Source organism: Triticum aestivum, chromosome 6D (genome assembly GCF_018294505.1).
Source record: "Triticum aestivum cultivar Chinese Spring chromosome 6D, IWGSC CS RefSeq v2.1, whole genome shotgun sequence".
In the NCBI taxonomy this organism is placed as follows: domain Eukaryota; kingdom Viridiplantae; phylum Streptophyta; class Magnoliopsida; order Poales; family Poaceae; genus Triticum; species Triticum aestivum.
The window spans coordinates 146,353,829-146,368,488 of record NC_057811.1 but is presented as its reverse complement, the minus strand read 5'-3'; the positions used below and the strand labels follow the sequence as shown (position 1 = coordinate 146,368,488).

Below are 14,660 nucleotides of genomic sequence, written 5' to 3'. Positions count from 1 at the left end.
AATAATAAAGTATTATTTATTTCCTTGTATCATGATAAATGTTTATTATTCATGCTAGAATTGTATTAACCGGAAACATAATACATGTGTGAATATATAGACAAACAGAGTGTCACTAGTAGGCCTCTACTTGACTAGCTCGTTAATCAAAGGTGGTTATGTTTCCTAGCCATAGACATAAGTTGTCATTTGATTAACGAGATCACCTCATTAGGAGAATGACGTGATTGACTTGACCCATTCCATTAGCTTAGCACTCGATCGTTTAGTATGTTGCTATTGCTTTCTTCATGACTTATACATGTTCCTATGACTATGAGATTATGCAACTCCCGTTTACCGGAGGAACACTTTGTGTGCTACCAAACGTCACAACGTAAATGGGTGATTATAAAGGTGCTCTACAGGTGTCTCCAAAGGTACTTGTTCGGTTGGCGTATTTCGAGATTAGGATTTGTCACTCCAATTGTCGGAGAGGTATCTCTGGGCCCACTCGGTAATGCACATCACTATAAGCCTTGCAAGCATTGTGACTAATGAGTTAGTTGCGGGATGATGTGTTATGGAACGAGTAAAGAGACTTGCCGGTAACGAGATTGAACTAGGTATCGAGATACCGACGATCAAATCTCGGGCAAGTAACATACCGGTGACAAAGGGAACAACGTATGTTGTTATGCGGTCTGACCGATAAAGATCTTCATAGAATATGTGGGAGCCAATATGGGCATCCAGGTCCCGCTATTGGTTATTGACCAGAGACGTATCTCGGTCATGTCTACATAGTTCTCGAACCCGTAGGGTCCGCACGCTTAACGTTACGATGACAGTTTTATTGAGTTTTGATGTACCGAAGGAGTTCGGAGTCCCGGATGAGATCGGGGATATGACGAGGAGTCTCGAAATGGTCGAGACGTAAAAATCGATATATTGGACGACTATATTCGGACTTCGGAAAGGTTCCGAGTGATTCGGGTATTTTTCGGAGTACCGGAGAGTTACGGGAATTCGTATTGGGCCTTAATGGGCCATACAGGAAAGGAGAGAAAGGCCTCAAAAGGTGGCCGCACCCCTCCCCATGGTCTGGTCCGAATTGGACTAGGGAAGGGGGGCGCACCCTTCCTTCTTTCTCCTTCCCCCTTCCCTTCTCCTACTCCCACAAGGAAAGGAGGAGTCCTACTCCCGGTGGGAGTAGGACTCCCCCCTATGGCTCGCCTCTCCCCTTGGCCGGCTGCCTCCCCCTTGCTCCTTTGTATACGGGGGCAGGGGGGCACCCCAGAGACACAACAATTGATCCTTGAGATCTCTTAGCCGTGTGCGGTGCCCCCCTCCACCATATTACACCTCGATAATACCGTTGCGGAGCTTAGGCGAAGCCCTGCGTCGGTGGAACATCATCATCGTCATCACGCCGTCGTGTTGACGAAACTCTCCCTCAACACTCGGCTGGATCGGAGTTCGAGGGACATCATCGAGCTGAACGTGTGTAGAACTCGGAGGTGCCGTACGTTCGGTACTTGATCGGTCGGATCGTGAAGACGTACGACTACATCAACCGCGTTGTGATAACGCTTCCGCTGTCGGTCTACGAGGGTACGTGGACAACACTCTCCCCTCTCGTTGCTATGCATCACCATGATCTTGCGTGTGCGTAGGAATTTTTTTGAAATTACTACGTTCCCCAACAGTGGTATCAGAGCCTGGTTTTATGCGTTGATGCTATGCACGAGTAGAACACAAGTGAGTTGTGGGCGATATAAGTCATACTGCTTACCAGCATGTCATACTTTGGTTCGGCGGTATTGTGAGATGAAGCGGCCCGGACCGACATTACGCGTACGCTTACGCGGGACTGGTTTCACCGTTGCGAGCACTCGTTGCTTAAAGGTGACCGGCGGGTGTCTGTCTCTCTCACTTTAGTTGAACCGAGTGTGGCTACGCCCGGTCCTTGCGAAGGTTAAAACATCACCAACTTGACAAACTATCGTTGTGGTTTTGATGCATAGGTAAGAACGGTTCTTGCTAAGCCCGTAGCAGCCACGTAAAACTTGCAACAACAAAGTAGAGGACGTCTAACTTGTTTTTGCAGGGCATGTTGTGATGTGATATGGTCAAGACATGATGTGATATAATTTGTTGTATGAGATGATCATGTTTTGTAACCGAGTTATCGGCAACTGGCAGGAGCCATATGGTTGTCGCTTTATTGTATGAAATGCAATCGCCATGTAATAGTTTTACTTTATCACTAAGCGGTAGCGATAGTCGTAAAAGCAATAAGTTGGCGAGACGACAACGATACTACGATGGAGATCAAGGTGTCGCGCCGGTGACGATGGTGATCATGACGGTTCTTCGGAGATGGAGATCACGAGCACGGTGCTTCGAAGATGGAGATCACAAGCACAAGATGATGGTGGCCATATCATATCACTTATATTGATTGCATGTGATGTTAATCCTTTATGCATCTTATCTTGCTTTGATTGACGGTAGCATTATAAGATGATCTCTCACTAAAATTTCAAGATAAAAGTGTTCTCCCTGAGTATGCACCGTTGCGAAAGTTCTTCGTGCTGAGACACCACGTGATGATCGGGTGTGATAGGCTCTACGTTCAAATACAACGGGTGCAAAACAGTTGCACACGCGGAATACTCAGGTTAAACTTGACGAGCCTAGCATATGCAGATATGGCCTCGGAACATGGAGACCGAAAGGTCGAGCGTGAATCATATAGTAGATATGATCAACATAGTGATGTTCACCATTGAAACTACTCCATCTCACGTGATGATCGGACATGGTTTAGTTTATATGGATCACGTGATCACTTAGATGATTAGAGGGATGTCTATCTAAGTGGGAGTTCTTAAGTAATATGATTAATTGAACTTAAATTTATCATGAACTTAGTCCTGATAGTATTTTTGCAAATTATGTTGTAGATCAATAGCTCGCGTTGTTGCTTCCCTGTATTTATTTTTGATATGTTCCTAGAGAAAATTATGTTGAAAGATGTTAGTAGCAAAGATGCGGATTGGATCTGTGATCTGAGGATTATCCTCATTGCTGCACAGAAGAATTATGTCCTTAATGCACCGCTAGGTGACAGACCTATTGCAGGAGCAGATGCAGACGTTATGAACGTTTGGCTAGCTCAATATGATGACTACTTGATAGTTTAGTGTACCATGCTTAACGGCTTAGAATCGGGACTTCAAAGACGTTTTGAACGTCATGGAACATATAAGATGTTCCAGGAGTTGAAGTTAATATTTCAAGCAAATACCCGAGTTGAGAGATATGAAGTCTCCAACAAGTTCTATAGCTAAAAGATGGAGGAGAATCGCTCAACTAGTGAGCATGTGCTCAGATTGTCTGGGTACTACAATCGCTTGAATCAAGTGGGAGTTAATCTTCCAGATAAAATAGTGATTGACAGAATTCTCTAGTCACCATCACCAAGTTAGTAGAACTTCGTGATGAACTACAGTATGCAAGGGATGACGAAAGTAATTCCCGAGCTCTTCATGATGCTGAAATCGACGAAGGTAGAAATCAAGAAAAACATCAAGTGTTGATGGTTGACGAGACCACTAGTTTAAAGAAAAGGGCAAAGGGAAGAAGGGGAACTTCAAGAAGAACGGCAAGCAAGTTGCTTCTCAAGTGAAGAAGCCTAAGTCTGATCCTAAGCCTGAGACTAAGTGCTTCTACTGCAAAGGGACTGGTCACTGGAAGCGGAACTACCCCAACTATTTGGTGGATAAGAAGGATGGCAAAGTGAACAAAGGTATATTGGCTATACATGTTATTGATGTGTACTTTACTAGTGTTTATAGCAACCCCTCGGTATTTGATACTGGTTCAGTTGCTAAGACTAGTAACTCGAAACGGGAGTTGTAGAATAAACAGAGACTAGTAAAAAGGCGAGGTGACGATGTGTGTTGGAAGTAGTTCCAAGATTGATATGATCATCATCGCACACTCCCTGTACTTTCGGGATTAGTGTTGAAACTAAATAAGTGTTATTTGGTGTTTGCGTTGAGCATGAATATGATTTGATCATGTTTATTGCAATACGGTTATTCATTTAAGTTAGAGAACAATTGTTGTTCTGTTTACATGAATAAAAACCTTCTATGGTCATACACACCAACGAAAATGGTTTGTTGGATCTCGATCGTAGTAATACACATATTCATAATATTGAAGCCAAAAGATGCAAAGTTAATAATGATAGTGCAAATTATTTGTGGCACTGCCGTTTAGGTCATATTGGTGTAAAGCGCATGAAGAAATTCCATACTGATGGGATTTTGGAATCACTTGATTATGAATCACTTGATGCTTGCGAACCGTGCCTCATGGGCAAGATGACTGAAACGCCGTTCTCCGGAACTATGGAGAGAGCAACAGATTTGTTGGAAATCATACATACAGATGTATGTGGTCCGATGAATATTGAGGCTCGTAGTAGGTATCATTATTTTCTGACCTTCACAGATGATTTGAGCAGATATGGGTATATCTACTTGATAAAACACAAGTCTGAAACATTTGAAAAGTTCAAAGAATTTCAGAGTGAAGTGGAGAATCATCGTAACAAGAAAATAAAAGTTACTACGATATGATCGCAGAGGTAAAATATTTGAGTTACGAGTTTGGCCTTCAGTTAAAACAATGTGAAATAGTTTCACTACTCACGCCACCTGGAACACCACAGTGTAATGGTGTGTCCGAACATCGTAACCGTACTTTATTAGATATGGTGAGATATATGATGTCTCTTACCGATCTACCACTATCGTTTTTGGGGTTATGCATTAGAGACAGCTGCATTCACGTTAAATAAGGTACCATCTAAATCCGTTGAGACGACATCTTATGAACTATGGTTTGGCAAGAAACCAAAGTTGTCGTTTCTTAAAGTTTGGGGTTGCGATGCTTATGTGAAAAGGTTTCATCCTGATAAGCTCAAACCCAAATCGGAGAAATGTGTCTTCATAGGATACCCAAAGGAGACAGTTGGGTACACCTTCTATCATAGATCCGAAGGCAAGACATTCGTTGCTAAGAATGGATCCTTTCTAGAGAAGGAGTTTCTCTCGAAAGAAGTGAGTGGGAGGAAAGTAGAACTTGATGAGGTAACTGTACCTGCTTCCTTATTGGAAAGTAGATCATCACAGAAACCAGTTTCTGCGACACCTACACCAATTAGTGAGGAAGTTAATGATAATGATCATGAAACTTCAGATCAAGTTATTACCAAACCTCGTAGGTAAACCAGAGTGAGATCCACACCAGAGTGATGCGGTAATCCTGTTCTGGAGGTCATGTTATTTGACCATGACGAACCTACGAACTATGAGGAAGCGATGATGAGCCCAGATTCCGCAAAATATCTTGAGGCCATGAAATCTGAGATGAGATCCATATATGAGAACAAAGTATGGACTTTGATTGACTTGCCCAATGATCGGCGAGCCATTGAGATTAAATGGATCTTCAAGAGGAAGACGGACGCTGATAGTAGTGTCACTATCTACAAAGCTAGAATTGTCGCAAAAAGGTTTTCGACAAGTTCAAGATGTTGACTACGATGAGAGTTTCTCACTCGTATCTATGCTTAAGTCTATCCGAATCATGTTAGCAATTGCCGCATTTTATGAAATCTGGCAAATGGATAAACAAAACTGCATTCCTTAATGGATTTATTAAAGAAGAGTTGTATATGATGCAACCAGAAGGTTTTTTCAATCCTAAAGGTGCTAACAAAATATGCAAGCTCCAGCGATCCATCTATGGACTGGTGCAAGCATCTCGGAGTTGGAATATACACTTTGATAAGTTGATCAAAGGATATAGTGTTATACAGACTTGCGGTGAAGCCTGTATTTACAAGAAAGTGAGTGGGAGCACTACAACATTTCTGATAAGTATATGTGAATGACATATTGTTGATCGGAAATAATGTAGAATTATTCTGCAAAGCATAAAGGAGTGTTTGAAAGGAGTTTTTCAAAGAAAGACCTCGGTGAAGCTGCTTACATATTGAGCATCAAGATCTATAGAGATAGATCAAGACGCTTGATAAGTTTTTTCAATGAGTACATACCTTAACAAGATTTTGAAGTAGTTCAAAAATGGAACAGTCAAAGAAAGAGTTCTTGCCTGTGTTACAAGGTATGAAATTGAGTAAGACTCAAAGCCCGACCACGGCAGAAGATAGAAAGAGAATGAAAGTCATTCCCTATGCCTTGGCCATAGGTTCTATAAAGTATGCCATGCTGTGTACCAGATCTATTGTATACCCTACACTGATTTTGGCAAGGGAGTACAATAGTGATCTAGGAGTAGATCACTGGACAGCGGTCAAAATTATCCTTAGTGGAATAAGGATATGTTTCTCGATTATGGAAGTGACAAAAGGTTCGTCGTAAAGGGTTACGTCGATGCATGTTTTGACACAAAATCTAGATGACTCTAAGTCTCGGTCTAGATACATATTGAAAGTGGGAGTAATTAGCTAGAGTAGCTCCGTGCAGAGCATTGTAGACATAGAAATTTGCAAAATACTTACGGATCTGAATGTGACAGACCCGTTGACTAAAATTATCTCACAATCAAAACATGATCACACCTTAGTACTCTTTGGGTGTTAATCACATAACGATGTGAACTAGATTATTGACTCTAGTAAACCATTTGAGTGTTGGTCACATAGAGATGTGAACTATGGGTGTTAATCACATGGTGATGTGAATTATTGATGTTAAATCACATGGCGATGTGAACTAGATTATTGACTCTAGTGCAAGTGGGAGACTGAAGGAAATATGCCCTAGAGGCAATAATAAAGTATTATTTATTTCCTTGTATCATGATAAATGTTTATTATTCATGCTAGAATTGTATTAACCGGAAACATAATACATGTGTGAATATATAGACAAACAGAGTGTCACTAGTATGCCTCTACTTGACTAGCTCGTTAATCAAAGATGGTTATGTTTCCTAGCCATAGACATAAGTTGTCATTTGATTAACGAGATCACCTCATTAGGAGAATGACGTGATTGACTTGACTCATTCCGTTAGCTTAGCACTCGATCGTTTAGTATGTTGCTATTGCTTTCTTCATGACTTATACATGTTCCTATGACTATGAGATTATGCAACTCCCGTTTACCGGAGGAACACTTTGTGTGCTACCAAACGTCACAACGTAAATGGGTGATTATAAAGGTGCTCTACAGGTGTCTCCAAAGGTACTTGTTCGGTTGGCGTATTTCGAGATTAGGATTTGTCACTCCAATTGTCGGAGAGGTATCTCTGGGCCCACTCGGTAATGCACATCACTATAAGCCTTGCAAGCATTGTGACTAATGAGTTAGTTGCGGGATGATGTGTTACGGAACGAGTAAAGAGACTTGCCGGTAACGAGATTGAACTAGGTATCGAGATACCGACGATCAAATCTCGGGCAAGTAAAATACCGGTGACAAAGGGAACAACGTATGTTGTTATGCGGTCTGACCGATAAAGATCTTCGTAGAATATGTGGGAGCCAATATGGGCATCCAGGTCCCGCTATTGGTTATTGACCGGAGACGTATCTCGGTCATGTCTACATAGTTCTCGAACCCGTAGGGTCCGCACGCTTAACGTTACGATGACAGTTTTATTGAGTTTTGATGTACTGAAGGAGTTCGGAGTCCCGGATGAGATCGGGGATATGACGAGGAGTCTCGAAATGGTCGAGACGTAAAAATCGATATTTTGGACGACTATATTCGGACTTCGGAAAGGTTCCGAGTGATTCGGGTATTTTTCGGAGTACCGGAGAGTTACGGGAATTCGTATTGGGCCTTAATGGGCCATACGGGAAAGGAGAGAAAGGCCTCAAAAGGTGGCCGCACCCCTCCCCATGGTCTGGTCCGAATTGGACTAGGGAAGGGGGGCGCACCCTTCCTTCTTTCTCCTTCCCCCTTCCCTTCTCCTACTCCCACAAGGAAAGGAGGAGTCCTACTCCCGGTGGGAGTAGGACTCCCCCCTATGGCGCGCCTCTCCCCTTGGCCGGCTGCCTCCCCCTTGCTCCTTTATATACGGGGGCAGGGGGGCACCCCAGAGACACAACAATTGATCCTTGAGATCTCTTAGCCGTGTGCGGTGCCCCCTCCACCATATTACACCTCGATAATACCGTTGCGGAGCTTAGGCGAAGCCCTGCGTCGGTGGAACATCATCATCGTCATCACGCCGTCGTGCTGACGAAACTCTCCCTCAACACTCGGCTGGATCGGAGTTCGAGGGACGTCATCGAGCTGAACGTGTGTAGAACTCGGAGGTGCCGTACGTTCGGTACTTGATCGGTCGGATCGTGAAGACGTACGACTACATCAACCGCGTTGTGATAACGCTTCCGCTGTCGGTCTACGAGGGTACGTGGACAACACTCTCCCCTCTCGTTGCTATGCATCACCATGATCTTGCGTGTGCGTAGGAATTTTTTTGAAATTACTACGTTCCCCAACAGTGCCATGGGTGGAGGAATGAGAGGAGGAATGGGCGGGTACATGAACATGATGGGAGGTGCCATGAATAGTGCATTTGGTGAAAACATGGGAGGTGGCTTTGGTGACAACATGGATGGCGGTTTCGGTGGCATGGGAGGTGGCTTCGGGGGCAACATGAGTGGCCTGGGAGGTGGCTTCGACGGCAACATGATGAGTGGCATGGGAGGTGGCTTTGGCGCAACATGATGAGTGGCATGGGAGGTGGCCTCGGCGGCAACATGATGAGTGGCATGGGAGGTGACTTCGGTGGCAACATGAGCGGCATGGGAGGTGGCAATGAAGGTGCTTTCGCTGGAGTTCGCGGCAATGAGACTTCAACACATGAAAACGTCGAGAAAGAAGCCATTGATGATGATCATACCATCATCGACAATGGCACTAGTGACAACAGAGAGGACACAAATTGAGTGATGTCTATGTGTATTTTCATTTTTTTTACCAAAAACTTCGTTTGAGACAATTGACTTTTGTTTGTAGGATTTAAAACTTTGCTTCATGATGCACTTTGTTGGTAGAATTATGAATATTCAATGTGCAAATGGGGCTGTATAGCGGCTAAACTGAAAGCAGAACAGCAGCCGCGCGGCCAGCAGCCGCGCGGCCAGCGGCCGGTTTACATCTCTAATTTGCATCTTCTATTGAAGTTGCTCTTTTGCATCTTCGTTTTACATCGTATGTTGGAGTTGGCACTTTTTTGAGATGCAAAAAGCCCTTTTTAGAGATGTAATTTTTAAAATCTTCCGTTTTATATTTTCAAATTTGCATCTTCTATTGGAGATGCTCTAAGTTGGGGGATCCACTGTCGTGATGAGCTGACACGGAGAAAGGAAGAGAGAACTTTTGGTTCTACGGATTCTGGAAGGAATTTGCTCAAAACCAATTTAGATTTTTTTGGGGCTGTTACGTAGACCTATCTCAAAGTCTTAAAAAGGCTTCATGATCTATCAGGATACGATTCTCAACACCGTGCAAAGAAGGGCACCCGTGTAAGGTTGCAACGACCGAACGTTTGTTTTCTTTTCTTCACATGCAGCACCGAATAGTTGATGGTTTAGGTGCCGAATTCATGGACTTTTGTATCGATTGATTGAGGTAGTTGGTCGATGGGGCACCCTTGTCTCACCCTCTTCGGCGGACTTTCGTCTTCTGGTCCAAACACTGTACTCGTTTACCGGCAAGATGTCTCTCCAACAACTGCCCAACAAAAGATATAATAGATATAGAACGGTAGGAGCATATGGGCGTCAGCCACTACTGTTCCATCGAAACCGAACCCAAATCCGGAAACTAGCAGCTAAAGTAGAAGAAGAAGCAACAATCGCACATGGATCGATGATTATTCAGGGAACAGATAAAACACTCCATGTTCTTGCAGTTTATTCACATCACATGATGTGCAGCTATTAGTAGTAATATACACAAGCAGAGGAAAAAGAAGAACTGAGTAGCCTTGCGCAAGCCTGGCGAGAGCTCCGATCGATGCTCCTCCTTAGTTATGCGGTAAGTGCGTCCACGCATGTACATGCGGAGCGCGCGCGGGGCGCGTGCACGGTCGGCGGTGATCACGAGAGGTAGGTGCCGCAGACGCCGGCGCCGGCGCGGCAGCCGCCGCAGGCGCAGCCCCTGCCGCCCACGAACACCGGCCCGTTCCCGCGGGAGCCGGAGCGCTGCCGCTGCCTCCCTTCCTCTTCCCCGTCGCCGCTGCCGACGGCAGAGGAGGTCGCCAAGATGACCAGGGACAGCACGGACATGAACAAGATGATGACGCAGAACACCACGTCCCCGCCGCCGGCCACCGCGGAGTCGTGGGTCTCGACCACGCTCGCCATGGCTCTCCTCCTTGTCTTCCTCCTCCCTGGCGACGATTCTTGCGTGCTTTGCTACCCCTGGAGGCTGGAGCGCGCACACGGTCGTGGCGAGATCGAGCCGGGTATGTGAAATAAACAGGAGCTTCGCTTATACGTAGGCGAAGAGGCGGAGCGATGCTTATCTAAAATTCTAAATGGAGAGGAATTGCGACCTCTGCAGCTGCAATAATGGCATATGGGACTCCGGCCTCTCGTCGGATGATTGACGACGTCGCCTGATTTGTTCCCTAATGACAATACTTTTCTTGGAGCACTAAAGGTACCTCCAACGCACCGGACGACGCAAGTCATCCAAACTTGTCTCGCATTTGTTTGTGGATCAGTTGGAATATCTGTTTTTCGTAAACAGAAAGAAAACCAGGGGCAAAGCAAAAAATTGAGCGGTGATGCTACCCACCGGCAACGTCTTACCCAATCGGCTAATGCCACCTAGCACCATATATTGTCTTTTCTTTAATTTAAGAAAATATTGGTATTTCAGCAGCGGACCCATTCTACTTCACATGTAGGATGACATTAATGCGCAGAACAACTCTATCTCTTCTCGTACACAATAAATCCAACATCTTTTTGACCTTGACTAATTTATAACATTCGTATCTTTTAAACCATATTTTCATTTTTAATTTTTAATTTATATTTGAACTCCTTGCGTCGAAACCTTTAAAATAACATCAATCTTGAATATTTTTCAACCACGTTTAAATACGAATGTGCATTTCACATTTAAAAAAACCAGTTTCACAATAATACATTATAATTTCACTTTTTTGTAGTTACAATTTCACATTTGTGAAAATCCATAATCTGTAATTTCACTCGCTTGAAATCTTTTCAAACGTGATTTCAATTAGTTTCACAAATTGACATTTTAGTTTCATATTTTTGTTCAGTTTCAGAACCTACATTTCACATTTCACTTGTTTGTTTCACAAAAATTACATCTATTTCAATTACACATTTTTAGTAACATATGTCACTCTTCTAAAATAAATGGTTACACATTTCTAATAAAAACAGTTTCACAAGTTGACATTTCAGTTTTGTATTATTTTTTAGTTTCAGACCATGCATTTCACTTTCCACTCGCTTATTTCGCAAAAATCACACCTATTTCAATTGCACATTTTCTTTCAATAACATATTTCACTCTTTTGAAATAAATTGTTACACAATTTTAAATAATCAGTTTCACAAGTTGACATTTCAATCTCATATTGTTTTTCACTTTTACAACCTATATTTCACTTTTCACTGGCTTGTTTCATAAAAATCACACGTATTTCAATTACACATTTTTTAAATAATATATTTCACTCTTTTGAAATAAAGCATTATAATTGTTAAATATTCAACTTCAAAGTTGACATTTCAGTTTCATATTTGGGTTTAATAGGTTTCAAGTTGGTCTCACATAATTCTACCGAAATATCTTTGTTCCATATTTTGCTAGTGAAATAGGTTTGTTTCACATATGGAATGTGAAACGTTGAAATTTAGATGTGTTTGAAATGTATCCAAGATTGTTCTGGTGCTAAAGGTCTTGGTGTCAGAAGTTCAAATATATAAATTATTTTAAAAATGAACTTGTGGTTCAATAGATATGAACAGTTTAATTTAGCGAAGACGGAATAAAATGTTAGATTTATTGTGTGAGAGAAGGGAGAGAGAGTGGAGTAGGGATGTGGTTCTCACGGGAGGGAGAGAGAAAGGATAAGGATGGGCCAGATATTTAGTCGGTTGTGTGATCCACTTGCTGTACTGGTCGGGGTGTTCGTTTCATATATCAAAAAAACTAGGAACCTAATTTTACAGTTTATCATTTCACACGTGCATATAAGTTTTCCACTGAAACGCATATTCCAGGATCATCGCAGTTATAGCATAGAATATAAAGTCTTAATTATGAAAAGTGAAATAATAATACAATTTTATTGCCTTTGAGGCATATTTTCAATAGTCTCCCACTTGCATTAGAGTCAATAATCTAGTTTGCATAGTTATTCTAACACCTATGGCTATATGGGGTTGCTCATGCTTTGCTTGTGGTAGAGCCTTCGTCATCGGGTCTGACTAATTCAAATCTGTGTCAACATTGCGCTTGCTATGTCTGGACTATACATGGGATCTAGATTTCTTTTTGCTTTGAGCAATGTCACTACTATTCACAATACAATGTCATTGTTTTGATTGCACTTAGGATCACACCAAATATATCAAGACACTTCTTGATGCAGACATCCTCCTTTGAAACATCTGATGTTTTCAACATATTCTTCTTTCACTATATAATCCACAATAGTGTTCATGTTTGAAAAACTGTTCCAAACAATTATCCTAATATAGCTCAATAATTATTTATATCAGTCATGAAGTTGGTGCTCGTGTAATCATTTACTACAAGCTCTTCATCTCCTCCATAGACAAGGAGCATGTCATTTGTCCTTCTAAGGTACTTAATTATATTAATAACTACCTAGTGATCCAATCCTAGGATCACTATGGTACCTGCTACTAACACTTAGTACATAAGAAAATTTGGCCTTATATACTGCTGATTGATTTGAATAATCATTGGCCTGATAAACATAGTAAACCAAATCCAAAATTGAAAATGTCTCAATTGAATGAAAAAACTTCAAAATTAGGAAACATGGTGAATTAAAAGAATTGAACGAGAGAGCTTTGAGAAATTGTTGACCCGTTCAAAACCAGGTGACTCCATTCTAAAATGAAGACCTCAATTAATTGGAGGCCTTCGAAATTAGGAAGCATAGTGGATAGTATAAAAAATTAAATGAGAGAGCTTTGAGACACTGTTGACCCAGTCAAAATCAGTTGACCCAATTTTTATTGGAGACCTGAATTTAATGTGGGCTCTCTAAAACTAGGGAGTATAGTGTTATAGAGGATGAGGAGACGAGGCTCATCAACGCGCAAATCTTAAGACATACAGCGGATGATGGATTCCTTGCCGCTAGGCACCGTTAACTCTCAAAACAAATTTGCAACCTAGGGGGCTTTACAGGACTCCAGACACCCGCCATGTAGGACTTCAACACACTCGGCCCACCCAAAACTGAGGCAGAGCCGGTGCATTCGGAGCTGGATGCACTATTTCCATAGCAAAAACCCCTTTTCTCAACCCTCTGTGCTACTATCCCGCCGCTCTCCACCCCAATTTTTTCCCTAACTCGCCGCCACATGGACCCGTACTGTACGAAAAGCTGCCGGCAACGGTGGAGCTAGAGGATCTAGCGAAGGCGACCACCCGGAAGATCAACTCGGCGACACGACAAGCAGGCTGCCTCAAAAGAAGGCAAAGGAGGTGCCGCTTAAAAAAAAGGGCGACGGTGGCGGCGGGCGTGGCGGCTGTTAATCCCACAAGTATAGGGGATCTGCCGTAGGATTTTTGATAAGTAAGAGTGTTGAACCCAACGAGGATCGAAAGAAATTTGTTTTTGGAAAGCAACAAAAGATCACTGTAAAAGCTGTAAATATTTTTTTATTGATTGTTTGATAACAAATGTAGTTGTAAGAAAGTAAATAGTAACAAAGTTGCAAAGGTGCAAGTGGCCCAATCCTTAACTATGCTAAGGACAAGCCAATTGTATTGCTTATATGGAGAAAATTCTCGAGGACACATGAGAATTTCATCTAGTTTCATTGAGTTACTGTTTATTGTTAATTTATTGTGTGAAAAACCTATGATAAGGTGTTGTTCTTACTTGAACTCTAAGCATCCGCAAATACAAGAGAGTATTACACCTATAAAGGATGTTGGATTACCCACCTGTTGGGGGGCTTTGACGGTGAGAGGCCCCTCCACACTATCTGTTTCATGAGTGGCATGGTGCGGGGGCCTCTTGGGCGCTCTTCGCGTCGTTCGATCTGTCCGGAGGGTGCGCACCCGGGTGACCCCTCGGTCTGTCCATCATGGGTGGACCGCAGGCGCGCCTGGGGCCACCGACCGTCATGCGGTGGCTTGCGGCACTCCCATGTGCCTCCTCTCGCATGTTGTCCCGAAAGAAATGGGGAAGCCGAACCTGCCTGTCGACATCTTCTGCCCAGGACAGGTTGGTCCGGTCACGACAAGCGGGTCATGTGTCATGACCGCAGCGTTGGCTCATGCATGGGGCCTGTTTCAGGATGTTTTGTTGGCTCCACCTAGGTAGGCGGTGCACGTGGTGCGACGCCCACGTGTGTCCGCATT

At 43.0% G+C, this 14,660-nt stretch overlaps 1 protein-coding gene across 1 annotated transcript; it reads right to left on the bottom strand.

Annotated features, from left to right (window-relative positions):
* Positions 1–9,879: 9,879 nt before the first annotated feature.
* On the bottom strand, positions 9,880–10,741 carry LOC123141363 (uncharacterized). The gene has a single exon (XM_044560533.1). The coding sequence runs from the start codon at positions 10,406–10,408 to the stop codon at positions 10,142–10,144; it is 267 nt and encodes an 88-aa protein (XP_044416468.1). The 5' UTR covers positions 10,409–10,741; the 3' UTR covers positions 9,880–10,141.
* Between the last annotated feature and the right edge of the window lie 3,919 nt (positions 10,742–14,660).